General features: G+C 42.5%; 1 protein-coding gene across 2 annotated transcripts; it reads left to right on the forward strand.

Annotated features, from left to right (window-relative positions):
- The first annotated feature begins 726 nt into the window (after positions 1-726).
- smarca4a (SWI/SNF related BAF chromatin remodeling complex subunit ATPase 4a) lies at positions 727-15954 on the forward strand. 2 transcript variants are annotated; one of them, XM_072694419.1, is made up of 34 exons: positions 727-819; positions 3420-3684; positions 3997-4129; positions 4619-5083; positions 5359-5442; positions 5623-5878; positions 6004-6130; positions 6271-6444; positions 6559-6732; positions 6832-6999; positions 7104-7154; positions 7316-7446; positions 7672-7726; positions 7958-8070; positions 8311-8458; positions 8607-8770; positions 9137-9203; positions 9351-9461; positions 9598-9840; positions 9989-10102; positions 10287-10394; positions 10521-10607; positions 10724-10770; positions 10865-11031; positions 11426-11589; positions 11760-11987; positions 12109-12186; positions 12307-12525; positions 12663-12928; positions 13135-13240; positions 13809-13910; positions 14019-14151; positions 14238-14377; positions 15120-15954. In XM_072694419.1, the coding sequence occupies exons 2-34, from the start codon at positions 3463-3465 to the stop codon at positions 15150-15152; spliced, it is 4878 nt and encodes a 1625-aa protein (XP_072550520.1). In that variant the 5' UTR covers positions 727-819; positions 3420-3462; the 3' UTR covers positions 15153-15954. The 2 variants fall into 2 exon arrangements, with proteins under 2 accessions (XP_072550520.1, XP_072550521.1); XM_072694420.1 differs by having other exon boundaries at positions 7107-7154.
- The last annotated feature ends 419 nt before the right edge of the window (positions 15955-16373 follow it).

Raw genomic sequence — 16373 nt, forward strand, 5'->3', positions numbered from 1 at the left:
AACAAAAACAGCCCGGCTAATTCCAAGGGATAATAAAAACCTGAAAATGTATCATAATAAACCAAATTATGACTGGGTTTGGTACATAAACACTAAAATGTCATTAATGGGATTTCATAGACCAATTAAACTACAATATACATTTTATGTTTTTTCCATTACTGTTTAATATTGTAATAAACTGAAATATAATAAATATAACAGGCCCTTATTTTTTGCTGCATCAAAGAAAATCACATCAGACCCCACTATATCGTATGGAATTGTTCATTTCGCAAAACATTACACCTAATATCTGTATATTGTATAGCTAGAGCTCTGTGCAATCTGATAACAATAATACAAACCTAATAGAAAATCTAGTCTTTCCTTCTGAATATAAAAATCATATCAAACCACAACATGCATGTGTTATTGTGCCATCAGCATCAGCACAGTAGGTTTAGGAGTAGGTTTAAAGCAGTGGGTCTGTGGAAGCAGTCTCCTTCCATCCATTTATGTGCGGCTGTGAGTGTACAATATTAATATTCCTGTGTAGTAGCTTACTGTACGAGCTCCCATCCCCCCACGTGCTCTCAGCCTGCATTCCGCCCTGCATCGAGGCTTCGTGTAAGCATGCGCTGAGGCCGTGTGCCTGGTGGGGGAAGGGGGCGCTAGTGAAACGCTTATGGTGCTTTTACTGAACGCTACAATCAGACAGGAGATGGTGGGGGGGTGAGAGGGAAAAAAAGGAACAGGCTGAGCTGCTCTTTGTTTCTAGCTAGCTAGCTTAGCTGAAGAAAACGGGGGACTCGCCGGCGAAGGCTGATTTCACATACTGTAAGTAATGTTTAGGCGCTTTATCGGCACGGAAAAGCCAGACACACGACTGACTTTTAAAGTAGAAAAAATACTTTGTCAAAACTGCAGATTTTATTATTTAAAACAACATAGATTGGCGTTGGTCGAGAGTCAAAGCGAGACCGACATTTACAGCCCAGCCGCTTCGGTGGTGGCGACAGAGGGGAATGAATGGATATTTTTTTGGAAATGTGGCTGAAACGCTGGACTGAGCCAAGGGTACGGGAGGCGGGTTGGATCAGTCGACTTAAAAAGTTAAAGATGCTTCCCGTTTCACCTCTCGCTCGCCGGTTTAAAGCGCTGATTTCGACTCGTCCGAAAAACAATTCACATACAGAAATGGGGGGAGGAGAGCATGGCCGGCTGTGTGATACAGACCGGGTGCATTGAGTTTATTTCTCGTTGTTTTATTTAACCAAAATACTTTTTGCAAATGCGTGTTAATCGAAAATGTTCCAGACTGCCTTACAACCGACTGTGTTTGTGGAATAGCGTCGGCTAAAATGAAAAGAGGCCGGTGAAACTAGTTAGCTACTTAGATAGTGGGTTTCGTGTCTTGTTTTCAGTGCTGGATGAGCGCTTATTTTGTGGCAAATCCAGGTCACGAAAGTAAAAATCCATCCCAGGATTTTGTTCCGCCAGCTGGAGAACCCTGCTGCAGCGGAGCCGCCCAGACGCTCGGAACAAAATCCTGGGGCGGATTTTTACTTTCTGGACCTGGAGTTGCCTCCACTGGCGCTAGCTAACCTCGTTAACTGGTTATGCTGTGAACTTGCTACGATGTAGTTAGCCAGGTTTTAGCGCACATTTCTTTACAACACCCGTAAACTTATTTGTGAAGTTGTCTCTTCCTAATCTACTTAAAGGATGTTTTGTTTGGTTTTTTTTCCAAAGTAAGTTTGTTCTTTTGTTGGGTTGCGTTGGGCATCTTGCCGGCTCTTTAGCCGATAGCTCACTGAAAGCTGGCAACAAACGAAAAACAACTTTTTTTTTGTAATATATAAAAATGTGAATATTCTTCCATTAGCTAGCTAATTTCGTTTAGACACTTTTTTAATTATTATAAAAGGGCCCAGCGTTTGTAAGACACTGGCTAAATCTGCACTGGAGCATCTGTAGCTAGCTAGCTAGCTAGCACTAGTTCAATGGCTACTTTGTAGCTTGCTAGCTAACACTGTGTAAACGCTACCGGTTTCATTTGTTGGCTATGCTCGTTTTTTATTACACTTTTTATTCTAGTAATGTCGTTTTTGGTTTCTTCATTTCACCCATCATGCTGCGCATATCGCACCGGACTAGCCTAACCGGTACTTAGCGAGCTGATATTGACCGGATAGTTCTTTGTATCAAGGTCGCTGTGTTGGCTCTGTTTTTGTTAGCAAATCTACGAGCTGATTAGCAGTGTTTGACAGCTGAGAGGACAGAAAAGCTAGTCAGAAAAGTTTTATCTACTCAGAATCTTAGTCTTTCTATGTTTATTAGCTTTATTTATATGTTCACCATTAAACCGATTCAACTAAAATGACCCCGTGATCACTTAAGTGTTGGATTAAGGGGGCTGTTGGACATCGTTCTTGTTTTTAAAACCTCTAAGTCGCTTGGATCCATGCCTGGGTCTTCTGTGGCGATCTTCATGTTATGTGGTTATTTTTTCCCCCGTTTCTAATAAAAGAAGTAGTAATACTACGTAAATGTTTGCATGGTTCGTAGAGTTTTATGTTAAGTCAGAAATTATTGCAGGATATTGTATAAATTTAGTTTAGAAAAGAGTTTAGAAAAAAAAAAAAAAAAAAAAAAAAAATATATATATATATATATATATATATATATATATATATATATATATATATAAATAAAAAAATATATAAAATATTGTGTGTAATAAAAAAAAATTACACACCTACATAAACAAATGTGATCGGGTCCTTTAAACTCTCTTAAGCACGAAGGTGATTCTTAAATGGACGAGTGAGCATCACATCAAGCTCTCTCTCAGATCTTTACACTAAGAGCTTTTGGGAACACTGGGAGCTTTTTGGGCTCATCTTAACTTCTTTGTATTGCGGTTTCTTTCTTTGAGCTCAGATTGTTAAATGTGATTTGAAAATAAGACTGACTGAACCCTGTGAAAAAGAAACAAGCGTCCCTCTAATATTACATTTTGTTGCACTTAGAAAATAAATATTTAATGTTTTTAAATTGTAAAATAATTGGAATCATATTGTTTTTAGGATGTGCTGTTTTTGCAGGTTTTCCTGTGATGGTTGAATCAGTAACACTAAGCTGATGTTGACATTTGGGCATTTCTTTCATGCAAAACATCTCTTATTTCTAAGGCAGTGTAATATTGCTTGGTAATATCCCAACTTGACACTATAAAGAACTGGAGGTTTTTAACTGTTGATGAGACTAGAAGTGTCTTCAAAGCAGATATCCAAATACTTACGTCTGTTTTAACTTGGATGTTTGTTTAACTATATTTATTTCAGTTGAAGGCTTTGCTTCAGCAGATGTACAGAGAGATGATTAAAATGCATATCACACATGATGTAAAACGGATGTCCTCTTGTTCTGTGCAGGACAGGGTTTTTCTTCTTGCGCTTCTCCCGGCTCTGCTGAGAGATGTCCACTCCGGACCCCCCCATGGGAGGGACCCCACGGCCCGGCCCTTCTCCAGGCCCTGGGCCCTCTCCAGGGGCCTTGCTGGGTCCTAGTCCCGGGCCTTCTCCTGGCTCTGCTCATGGAATGATGGGTCCTAGCCCAGGGCCACCTTCTGCAGGGCACCCTCTACCTCCACAAGGACCCTCTGGTTATCCTCAGGACAACATGCACCAGATGCACAAAGTGAGCAAAATGAATCTGGTGTCTGTAGTTTGATTCTTTAGCTTTAAGCCCGGAAGGCACATGTTTGGGTGAGAGACTGTAAGTCCAAGTGCAAATCTAGAACGGAGAACATTATTTTTTTGCAGTATCATGTTACCAAACAATATAATATGCAGCCTTTGTGTCATGTCAGAGATCTAGATCAGGTGTAGTTGTTTTTATTGTATTTCCTGAGTTGTATTTATGTTCTCTTTTGAAGTTATAACTTATTTCAGTCCTTTCTTGTGCATTGCTAAATAAACATGAAATTGACATCCTGTCCTTCCTTTCAAGCCTATGGAGGGCATGCATGAGAAGGGCATGCCAGATGACCCTCGCTATGGCCAGATGAAGGGCATGGGCATGAGACAAGGTCCTCACGCTGGCATGGGACCACCACCCAGCCCAATGGATCAACATTCCCAAGGTATTTGCTCGGCATGGCATATGTAGACCCAAGTAATTTGCAATACAGGCAAATTTGTCAAGATTATTGAGGGGGGTGGGTGAGGCAGGGATTATTGTGAGGCCAATATTCTAGGAATATGAATTGGCTTATTCTTGCTATGATATTTGAATTTTGTATAATGGCAGTTGTGAGGTACTCCTCCTTGGCAGGTGGATCTTATCCATCCACAAACCTTTGGCAGATGTGTCGTAAGACCTGGTCTAGCTGGCAAATGTTTCACATTAGCCTACATTTAACAGACTCTTAAATGAGTTCAGTTGGCTTCAGAGTTCTCATTTACATAATAATCTTGCAAGTTTTCATACTTCTGTTATGTTTGTCTGTCAAATTTCCTCATTCTGGAATTCTTATTTAAGTTTGGTTGTAATATATATTTTAAAATGTGATATTTGATGTTGTTTTTGTTTTTGTCTCTGCTTATTTACCTCCTTTGTTTACTTTCCGCAGGTTACCCCTCTCCTTTGGGTGGCTCTGAACATGCACCTAGTCCTGTGCCAGCTAACGGCCCTCCTTCCGGCCCCATGATGCCCTCAGGCCCTGTTGGCGTACCCATGGAGGGCAATGACCCTCAGGCCATGGGCCAACAGAATCGTGGTGGAGGTCCTGCAGCAGGCCCAGGCTCAGGGCCCAGCGGAGGACCTCCAGGTCCTGGTGGACCAGGTGGTCCTGGAGGACCCACACCCTTCAACCAGAACCAACTCCACCAACTCCGTGCACAGATAATGGCCTACAAGATGCTGGCCCGTGGGCAGGCTCTGCCTGACCACCTGCAAATGGCAGTGCAGGGTAAACGACCTATGCCAGGCATGCAGCAGGGCATGCCCAACATGCCACCAGCATCAGGACCTGGAGCTGGTCCTCCTGGACCTGGAGGCCCTGGACCAGCTGGCCCCAACTACAATAGACCTCATGGTAAGGATGCCTGAAGGTTGAGGTTTTGTTTTTAAAAAGATTTGTTTGGTTTCATTAAGGAAGGTTATTTGAAGTTTAGTGACACCTGCTGGTTGAAGATTACCTTAGGCTTGTAAAATGTCTTCATGGGTAAAAGCACTAGACCGAGACTGATTTAGAAACAGGCCAACCCCACCAACTTAAACATTTGGGTGGACTTGGGTGGAAAACCTGCGTTGTAACAAGGAAGAATTGAATGTTTGACATCAATAGGCTAACTTGATCATTTCTTGCAGGAATGCCTCCTCCAGGACCCTCAGGTGTACCCCCAGGCATGCAGGGACAGCCTCCCAATGGACCACCTAAATCATGGCCTGAAGGTAAAACCTGTTACATATATTTTAAGTAAACGATTGGTGGTAGCTTTCTGTTTACAACCTAGGCTTTTGTGGCCTTGTAATGAATTCTCTTGGGTTTTCATTTTCCCACATGCAGTTAAGTGATAACTCTGTAATGGCTCTTCCAGGCTAATGTGCCAATGTTTCTGCTTGCTTTCTAAGGGCCCATGGTGAATGCTGCTGCTCCAGCCAGTGCCCCTCAAAAGTTAATCCCTCCCCAGCCCACTGGTCGGCCATCTCCAGCCCCGCCATCTGTACCTCCTGCTGCTTCCCCGGTTATGCCCCCTCAGACCCAATCTCCCGGGCAACCTGCCCAGCCTCCGACCATGATGCTGCACCCAAAACAGAACCGCATAACACCCATTCAGAAGCCTCGTGGCCTGGATCCTGTAGAAATTCTGCAGGAGAGAGAGTACAGGTGAGGGAGATTGGCTGCATGTGTGAGAATTGTTTACTGTCTCTTAGTAAATGGAAAACCATTAATGTATATAGATGAACCATTTTTTTGGTTACTTACAAGTCTCACTGCTGTCCTTTTGTCAGACTGCAAGCACGTATAACCCATCGTATCCAGGAGCTGGAGAACCTTCCAGGCTCTCTGGCGGGAGATCTAAGGACCAAAGCTACAATTGAACTCAAGGCGTTGAGACTCCTCAACTTTCAGAGACAGGTAGGATGCCTTCCTCCATAATTGCCCCTACTTATATGTAACTTGTGAGTGAGACCGTCTTCTGGAAACAGTTTGACTAGTTTCATCTATGGTTTTGTAGATTTGTTACGTAAACCCGTATTTTGGTTTCTCTCCCACAGCTACGGCAGGAGGTGGTTGTGTGCATGCGGCGTGACACAGCCCTGGAGACAGCACTCAATGCCAAGGCCTACAAGCGCAGCAAGAGACAGTCCCTGCGTGAGGCTCGCATTACTGAGAAACTGGAGAAGCAGCAGAAGATCGAGCAGGAGCGCAAGCGCCGCCAGAAACATCAGGTACTGAGCCTTCAGTTAGTACAATTGACTTATTTTTTGATAACTGGTGCAGTATAAGTTTCTTTATCTGAAAACACACCAGTTTGACTTTATCTTGACTTCCCTCCTCTCTAGGAATATCTGAATAGTATCCTCCAGCATGCAAAGGACTTTAAGGAGTACCATCGCTCCATCACAGGAAAGATGCAGAAACTGACCAAAGCTGTGGCCACCTACCATGCCAACACAGAGCGGGAGCAGAAGAAGGAGAATGAGCGCATTGAGAAAGAAAGAATGAGGAGACTGATGGTGAGAAAACTCAAAAAGTAAATGCCTGTACGTGCTTGCAGCACTCCTGTACCCGTTCAAATACACTTACAAGGAAAACCCTTTCCGTTTCCCTCACAGGCAGAAGATGAAGAAGGTTACAGGAAGCTGATTGATCAGAAGAAGGACAAGCGTCTGGCCTACCTGCTGCAGCAGACGGACGAGTATGTGGCTAACCTCACCGAACTCGTGCGTGCCCACAAGGCAGCGCAGGCGCTCAAAGAGAAAAAGAAAAAGAAGAAAAAGAAGGTAGTGCTAATATTTGAGATATTGGAGTTAGCTGGCTAGTTCTTGATTATAGATTTTTTTTGTTTGTTATACTTTTTACTTGTTTTATTTTTTGTTTGTTTCAGAAGGCAGAGAATGGGGAAGGTGGTGCTGCTGCACTGGGTCCAGATGGAGAGGTAAAATTAATTTAAATTAATGCTGTCCCTTTATCTATGTCATGTCCCTTGGACATGTGTGGTACTGGTTGGCTTCTTTTGCTTAACTTAGTGATTTTTGAGACAAAAACAGTGCTATGTGAAATTAGCCATTCTAATGGCTTTTCCTCCTTGTTCTGTAGCCTCTTGACGAGACCAGTCAGATGAGTGACCTTCCAGTTAAAGTCATTCATGTGGACAGTGGCAAAATCCTGACTGGTATGGATGCTCCTAAAGCTGGCCAATTGGAGGCCTGGCTAGAGATGAACCCTGGGTATGTGAATGTTTATCGGTATTTTATGTAGTGTCTTAGTGAAGGTCAGAAAATGACATGCTGTTGCTTCAAGGTATTTCTTACAACAGTTTGTAATCATGTTCAAGCCCATTTATGGACTCTGACTGGGCACAGCATGTCCATATAAATGCTGTATATTCTCTTGTCTTTCTGTGTTGTGCTGTTGGTTTTTGGTATCAAAATTAATTGAATGTCTTTCTGTAGATATGAGGTTGCTCCACGCTCTGACAGTGAAGACAGTGGCTCAGAGGAGGAAGAGGTAAGGAAGGAAGGAAGAGGTTTCTCTCACTTATTTGGGAACACAGGCTAAGCATTGCTGAACTCTAGGGCATGCAACAGAGACTAAGCCGTGTGCTTCAGGAGAGTGCATTTAAGAGATTTTTCTCATTGTACACTCTTAGTGTATGCAGATCGCATGCAGATGTGCTGGTATTAATAACATTTTATGTATTTGTCTTTGTTCAAACATTTTGTTGTTTAATCTCTGCAGGAGGAAGAGGAGGAACAGCAGCCTGCCCAGGCTGCGGCTTCAGAAGAGAAGAAGAAAATACCAGATCCTGACAGTGAGGATGTATCTGAGGTGGATGCTCGCCACATCATTGAGTGAGTATATTCTATGGAATGAACAGGAAATGTGAGAGTTTAATAGATACTTTTGAATTAAGTAGAAACTTTGCACATGCTTAAGCTGTCTTTATCCCCTTTTTTTTATTAAATGTGTCAATTAGTTAACTATTAAATTTACTGATCTAGTCGAGTCAGTTTTTAGGACTAACAACTTGGTTGCACTAGGGTTAGTTGAGGGCTGTTACACTCTGTTGAATGTTGACCGTTTCTTTGCAGTCATGCTAAGCAGGATGTTGATGATGAGTATGGCAGTGCAGCCTTTGCTGTGGGCTTGCAATCTTACTACTCTGTGGCTCACGCGGTCACTGAGAAGGTGGAAAAGCAGTCCTCTCTCATGGTCAATGGAACACTCAAACAATACCAGGTATTATTTATACAAAGAATGTAGGGGTGTGCATGTGTAGCTGAAGTTTGTTTGTTTGTTTGTTTGTTTTTATATACACTTGAATATAGAAAGGGGCCAAAATGATTTTGTTTAACTTGCTGTTTGTATTCCTTTGTCTTTTCAATAGATTAAGGGTCTGGAGTGGCTAGTCTCTCTGTACAACAATAATCTGAATGGCATTCTGGCTGATGAGATGGGTTTGGGGAAGACCATCCAGACCATTGCACTAATTACCTACCTCATGGAGCTCAAACGCATCAATGGACCTTTTCTCATCATTGTACCCCTTTCGTGAGTATTATATATTTTTTTGTTCGTTACTGATTTTATTTTTTATTTATTTCTGTCCACATTTGAAAAAATAGCAAAGACCAAAAATACCACATTACAGTCAAAAACACTGTCCTTCTGCTAAACCGGACTGTTTACACCCCCTCTATTTTGCCACAATACAACTGGCAATGCACCCAGTAATTAAAGTTGACTGTGTGAACCAGAAAACCAGACCAGTTTCTAGGTTTTCAAAGTTGAACCTTTTTATTCTAGGGGCATTACAACTCGACGTGTCTTTAAATATACAGTATTTTGGAAATAAATTATACATGTTGAATTGAGAGGAAGAGCTCTTTTGCGCTAACCTCAGTAGTCTTTCCACAGGACTCTGTCAAACTGGGTGTTGGAGTTTGATAAGTGGGCCCCATCTGTGGTAAAAGTTTCCTACAAGGTGATTAAAACTTGTTTATTTAAAAAAAAAAAAAGAAAAAAAAGTGATTATCTATGAACTCTAAATGTTTCTACAAATAATTTGTCACCCTGGCTCCTGGACTACAGCTAGGGGCAGGCACTCACATTCTTTTCTCTTTTTCCTCAGGGCTCTCCTGCTGCTCGCCGTGCTTTTCTTCCTATTCTACGCAGCGGCAAGTTCAACGTGCTCCTCACCACTTATGAGTACATCATCAAAGACAAACAAGTGTTGGCCAAGGTACAGCATTTTTATTGTTTTGTTTTGGGGAACCATGGAAAAGTTCAGTGTCATTGTGCATGCCTTCGGTCTGCTTTTTTTTTTATTTAACGTATATTGACTGCTCACTCATATCTGACTGTCTGTCTTTCCCCAGATCCGCTGGAAGTACATGATTGTGGATGAGGGCCATCGTATGAAAAACCATCACTGTAAACTGACTCAGGTGCTCAACACACACTACCTGGCCCCCAGACGCGTGCTGCTTACAGGGACTCCCCTGCAAAACAAGCTGCCTGAGCTGTGGGCTCTGCTCAACTTCTTGCTGCCCACCATCTTCAAAAGCTGCAGCACCTTTGAGCAGTGGTTCAACGCACCGTTCGCCATGACTGGTGAAAAGGTAACCATATTTGGTGGAAAACAATTCGTAGACTTTAGTAGGTTCTGCAAAATAGTATTTGTACACCTTAATTGTAAATGGCTGATGGAAGTGTTTTATTTAAGCTGTGGTCTCAGCGCTTGCCCTCCTCCTTCCTTTCATTCTGCAGGTGGACCTGAATGAGGAAGAGACCATTCTGATCATTCGCCGTCTGCACAAAGTGCTCCGCCCCTTCCTGCTCAGGAGGCTCAAGAAGGAAGTAGAGGCGCAGCTGCCTGAGAAGGTCTGTTGCACCCATTCAAGTGTTCTCTTGCCTTCTATAGTGGAACAGAAGTCAATGCTTTGCCAGCCATGAGTGATTTTTGTTTTGTGTACATAATGAATTTGCTTGGCAAAAGTAACTTGCCTTTCAAGTTATCCCTATTACTGGTGCTAGTGTTCACCTGTGTTCATTTCTCTGTCTGCAGGTGGAGTATGTCATCAAGTGTGACATGTCAGCCCTGCAGAGAGTGCTGTACAGACACATGCAGGCTAAAGGAGTCCTGCTCACTGATGGCTCTGAGAAAGACAAGAAGGTAATGATTACAGCTACTATGTTTGGCTCACTATAGTGTTGTGAACTTTGCTATAGGCTGTACATGCAAGTGTGAATTATTAATAATGAAATGTTAATATAATTTAATATTTATTATTCATTACAGGGTAAAGGAGGCACGAAGACACTGATGAATACCATCATGCAGCTGAGGAAGATCTGTAACCACCCATACATGTTCCAGCACATTGAGGTAATGCAAACCAGTCAGCCTCTCTGCATCTGACTGTATTTTCTTCATTGTGCAAGTGCATGCATTAAGTGCTTAAGCTCATTTCCTCACCCATGTCTTCATGGTTCTGTTTTTAGGAGTCCTTCTCTGAGCACTTGGGATTCACAGGAGGAATTGTTCAGGGGTAAGAACCTCATGCTTCCTCTTGCTTTCCTCCTTGTCCCACCCCCCCTCCACCCTCCTCCAGCTAATCTCTGTTCCCATTTGCCTCAAACTAGGCCTGACTTGTATCGTGCTTCAGGGAAGTTTGAGCTGTTGGACCGCATTCTGCCCAAACTGCGTGCCACCAACCACAAAGTGCTGCTTTTCTGTCAGATGACCTCCCTCATGACTATTATGGAGGACTACTTTGCATACCGCAATTTTAAATACCTTCGTCTGGATGGTGAGCACCCTTCCATTTCTGCCCGGTTCTCCTCTTGGTGCACTACATGTCCAAATATTTGTAGACACTGCTTCTAATAAATGCACGCAGCTGTTTTTAAATAGCACTGGCTGCTGACTGAGGACTGTCAGGAGCAAATAAACATGTACCTATTGGCACCATGCCTAATGCCACGGGTGGGCTAGAGGGGTGTAAAGCTCTCCAGCATTGAGCTGTGGAACGGTGTTCTCTGTAATGATGGTGCACCATCCAACACTTATGGAATGAGGTGGGGTGGTGATCATCCAACATCCTTGGAAAGCTGGACAGTGGAGACCTCGACAAAAGCAGGATTAACATTTTTGGTCAGAAGGCCTGACCTCAGTAACTGACATTGTTTGGCTCGTTTGTTCAGGAACCACTAAGGCTGAGGACCGTGGTATGCTGCTGAAGAACTTTAATGACCCGGCCTCCCAGTACTTTGTGTTCTTGCTGAGTACCAGAGCTGGTGGCCTGGGACTCAATCTGCAGTCTGCCGACACGGTCATCATTTTCGATAGCGATTGGAACCCTCATCAGGTGAGACCTTCACTACTGTAACCCATTTGCTGTCTGTTATTGCTTATACGCTCCCTTTATGTTTACACGTTTCTTCAGTCATCTTCTCCACTCCACACATCTTCTTTTTTCATCCTTTTTTTTTTTTTTGTCCTCTCCTGACTGATGTGTCCATATTGCGTTTTATACAGGATTTGCAGGCTCAGGATCGTGCTCACCGTATCGGGCAACAGAACGAGGTACGTGTGCTGCGTCTCTGCACTGTAAACAGTGTGGAGGAGAAGATCCTGGCTGCTGCCAAGTACAAACTCAACGTGGATCAGAAGGTGATCCAGGCTGGCATGTTTGACCAGAAATCCTCCAGCCATGAGCGTCGAGCTTTCCTGCAGGCCATCCTGGAGCATGAGGAGCAAGATGAGGTAAAAAATATGCTGTAATTGCTTAAAGCTTAAATATTGTTTTGATTAATTTAGCATAAATACAGCGTCAGTTTTCCCACATGCATAAGCAATTTTGTCTTTCTCATTTCTCTCATTTCAGGAGGAGGATGAGGTACCTGATGATGAAACAGTCAATCAGATGATTGCCAGAAGTGAGGAGGAGTTTGATCACTTTATGGTAAGTGGGCTCTTCCCATTCACCATAGAGAACACATTGCATTGTCTAATTTAAACGTATACAGTTTTAACCACATTCTCTTCCGCTCCTCCACCTTTTCCATAATATCCTGCTCATCAGAGAATGGATCTGGACCGGCGCCGCGAGGAGGCACGGAACCCCAAGCGGAGGCCTCGTCTCATGGAGGAAGACGAGCTGCCCACCTGGATCATGAAGGATGATGCAGAGGTAGAGAGACTGACATGTGAGGAAGAGGAGGAGAAGATGTTTGGACGTGGCTCACGCCAGAGAAAGGAGGTGGACTACAGCGACTCGCTCACTGAGAAACAGTGGCTCAAGGTGAGGCACAGCAGGATGAGTTGTGTTAAATGTTTTAATGACATTTCTGTTAGTTTGACCATTTAGTACAAATTGATGTTCAGTTACTCTGAAATCTACAATTCTTTACCATACATTTTCTTCCTCTTCTCTCTCAGGCCATAGAGGAGGGCACACTTGAGGAGATCGAGGAGGAAGTGCGGCACAAGAAGACAACCCGGAAGAGAAAGCGAGACCGTGACCTCGACCTCCCTGGCCCAGCCACACCAAGCTCCAGCGGTGGACGAAGCAGAGATAAAGATGAGGACAGTAAGAAGCAGAAAAAGAGGGGCCGGCCTCCTGCTGAGAAACTCTCTCCCAACCCTGCGTCCCTCACCAAGAAGATGAAGAAAATTGTTGATGCAGTCATCAAATACAAAGACAGGTGAGTACTATCAGACTTTGTAAGCATCTACAATTGTAGGCATTTGCTCTTTACTATTCATGGTTAATAGATGTGTTGCTAGATTCATTGTTGGCCATGATGCTTAATGTGCCCCAGAACGTCCCCCACATTTGTTATCTATATTTTCATGACTGTTGGTCTTATTTAGTGTTCTCACTCTGTCCTGTTGCTTTCTTTAATAATAGCAATGGAAGGCAGCTGAGTGAAGTCTTTATTCAGCTGCCATCTCGCAAGGAACTTCCTGAATACTATGAGCTCATTCGCAAGCCTGTGGATTTCCGCAAGATTAAGGTAACATATAGGACTAAAATAGCCTGTCATTATTTTTTTATTTTTTATTTTAATTTTTTTCCCTCCCCCCTTTCCATTCCCTCTAGTGGATGTTTTTATTCCCCCTCATTTAAGTAAAGACTTTACTTGAATGGTCCACTGTAGATGTGACAGATGCTCACCTGACATTCACCTGTGCCTACTAAATGTAACTGAACTGTAAGTTGAATGTAATTGATTGTAACATTTACACTTGAATCAACTTTTAATCCTAGCCTCAATCTAACCCAAAAGCTAAGGTTAGGGTTAGATGAAGTGTTGCATTTAATAGACAATCAGTTCAACTTCGGATTCAGTTACATTTAATGGACACAGGTGAATGTCAGGTGAGCATCTCTAATGCATCTACAATGGAGCATCCAAGTAAAGTGTCCCTGGCACAGCTTTTTCTTTCTTTCTTTTATAAAAGTAGTAATAACCAATTGTAACTCTGGCTTAATTGGATGTTAGCATTAGTAATTACTTGGACTTTGTTTTTGTTTATTACATTACAAGTAATGAGGTCATGTACACGTCTGTCACTTTGCAGGAACGCATTAGGATTCATAAGTACCGCAGTCTGAATGACCTGGAGAAGGACGTCATGCTGCTCTGCCAGAACGCTCAGACCTTCAACCTGGAGGGATCACTGGTAAGAGCCTCCCCAGCTGTGTAAAAGATGTAAAAAGCATGGAGTGCTTGTGACTTATCAGCATACTGGCCACAAAGTTTATGAATTAATCACATTTGTGTGTTTCAGATCTACGAAGACTCCATTGTGCTGCAGTCTGTGTTCACCAGCGTGCGGCAGAAGATTGAAAAGGAAGAGGACAGCGAGGGGGAGGAGAGTGAAGAAGAAGAGGAAGATGCAGAGGAAGGCTCGGAGTCTGAATGTGAGTGTTGTTTCTGTTGGATGAGTAAAAAAGGAATGTGGGGGGAAAGAGGACTGTTGAAAATAAAGTGGGTTTGTGTGTTCCAGCGCGCTCAGTAAAGGTGAAGATCAAGCTGAGCCGCAAGGAAAAGGCAGAGAAAGGAGGGAAAGGCAGGCGGCGTACTGGACGAGGCTCACGCCCCAAACCTGTGGTCAGCGACGACGACAGTGAGGAGGAGCAGGAAGAGGTAACTTGCACACTAAAACACATGCTATAAAACTGGAGTACCTATTCAGTGGTTTTAGATGACAGTAAATATTTTTTTGCAAAAGGGGACAATAAAGAAATTGGTTTTATTAGCTTTACTAATGTCAGCACAAAAAAAATTCTCTGGTATTTAATGAAACCAATAAAATTGACAAACCATTTTCTATTGAATGTTTTTTTTCCCCTGCATTGTTGCCATTTTGGACGTATGACGTTTTTTGCATGGCACATGCATTTAAATACAGTGGCCGTGCGATCAGAGAGGAAAATACTGCCTATAGCAGTGGCCAAAATTTTGTAACATTTGCCTGAAAATACAGATGTGAATGCAGACGGGACTAAAATGATCAGACCAGCTCTGTTTTGAGTGGAAAACGGTAGGCCATTCTGCTTGGAATTTTCTCACGAGGGAGAAGAGCACTGACCTGGCCAATCGAGACCGAAGAGTTGTGAAAGAGAGTTGCCCTATTTCAAATAAATCCTTTCCAAATGTGGCTTTTGTTATTTAAACATTCAGGAAGAAATAGGCAATAGAAATTACATTTTTAGGAATTGGGGAAATCTCATTGTGCTCAAAATCACCAGGGACATGACCTAATAACGTAAACGAAAAACAAGGGTCTGTTTTGATTTTAGGCTGCATCTTACTACATTGTGTTTCAGTAAATAAGAAAAGAACCTCTTAATATGCATTCTCTTCTCTCTCCCTCTTATTCTCATAGGAGCATTCTGCCAGCGGCAGTGAGGAGGATTAAACCATCAGCAGGACCAAGCCCTCCTCCTCCATCTCTCCCGAGTCTGATCAAGATCTCATTATTTTTTTTTTTTTTTTTTTTTTTTTTTTTACTTTACATTAATCAGATGAACCCAGCACAGGGGGGGCCTAGTTTTACCCTAAATTAATTCATTTTTAGTGACAAATTGTATCCATAATGATGTAAGAGAAACCTCTCGTGCAGGTTTCTGCAGACAGGACAGGCCTTGAGTAATGATGTTTTTAAATGGAGGATTCCCATAAGCAGAGTAATGCAGTCCAGCCTTAATCTATGTCTAGTAAATAAGCCCTCATATTTAAGCAGGCATTCCCAGTTTATAAATATATATATATATATTAGGACTGTTTTTGTTTTGTTCATTTTGTTTCCTATTGAAACTGATATTGACTGGTATTGCAAGCTGACCGGACTGTGGACCATAGGGGAGTTTATTTGACCGTTTTTAGGTGAATTGTTTTTGTTTTCCTGTGACCTCACTGTCCTTTCCAACAGTGTACGAAAGTTGCCGGTATGTGTTTTTTAAAAGCCGCTCCAGAGTGCATGTTGTGCGAGTCTGTAGAAGAGCAATGTGGATGGGTTGTTCTACCATTATTCTCTCTTTCACTTCACTTTTTCCTGTCTCTCCATTTCTTCCCTGAGGTTAATTTAAGGATCTTAGCAGGATCAAGGTACTTCCTCCCTTGTTAAGCTTCAGTCGATGAGAAGGAGGGGTAGCGCTTAGGACTCAGTACTGTGTCGGTGTCACTGGATTTCGAAAAGTATAATAAAGGCATCTCACATACTCTGGCTGCATGTGGATTTCTTGAATCACCAATTCATTCCATTTTCTGCCTGATTTGTATTTCTGCCATAATTAATGTAATGTCAGTATTTTTACTGGCATTTTTAAATATATTTTTTTAATTTATTTTTTGTCTTTATAACTGAAAGTCATGAACGGTTGCAAACCTTTTTTTTCAATTATTATTTCTTCATAAATGTGGCCTAAAACTGATCAAACAAGCCCTAAACCTAGATAAAGAGAATCCAATCAAATAAATGAGAAAAATGTAGACTTGGACATTTATTTATTTAGGAGAATGGTCTAATATTGCTTCTCTGTAAGTGAACCTTTAGGGTTAGCAGATAATTTGGAGTTGAAATTAAAAGTCTGGTGTTTTCTATCATTAGGAGGACAATTATTAGTGAGTGGATGTCCTG

This window comes from Salminus brasiliensis, chromosome 12, assembly GCF_030463535.1.
Source record: "Salminus brasiliensis chromosome 12, fSalBra1.hap2, whole genome shotgun sequence".
NCBI classification, from domain to species: domain Eukaryota; kingdom Metazoa; phylum Chordata; class Actinopteri; order Characiformes; family Bryconidae; genus Salminus; species Salminus brasiliensis.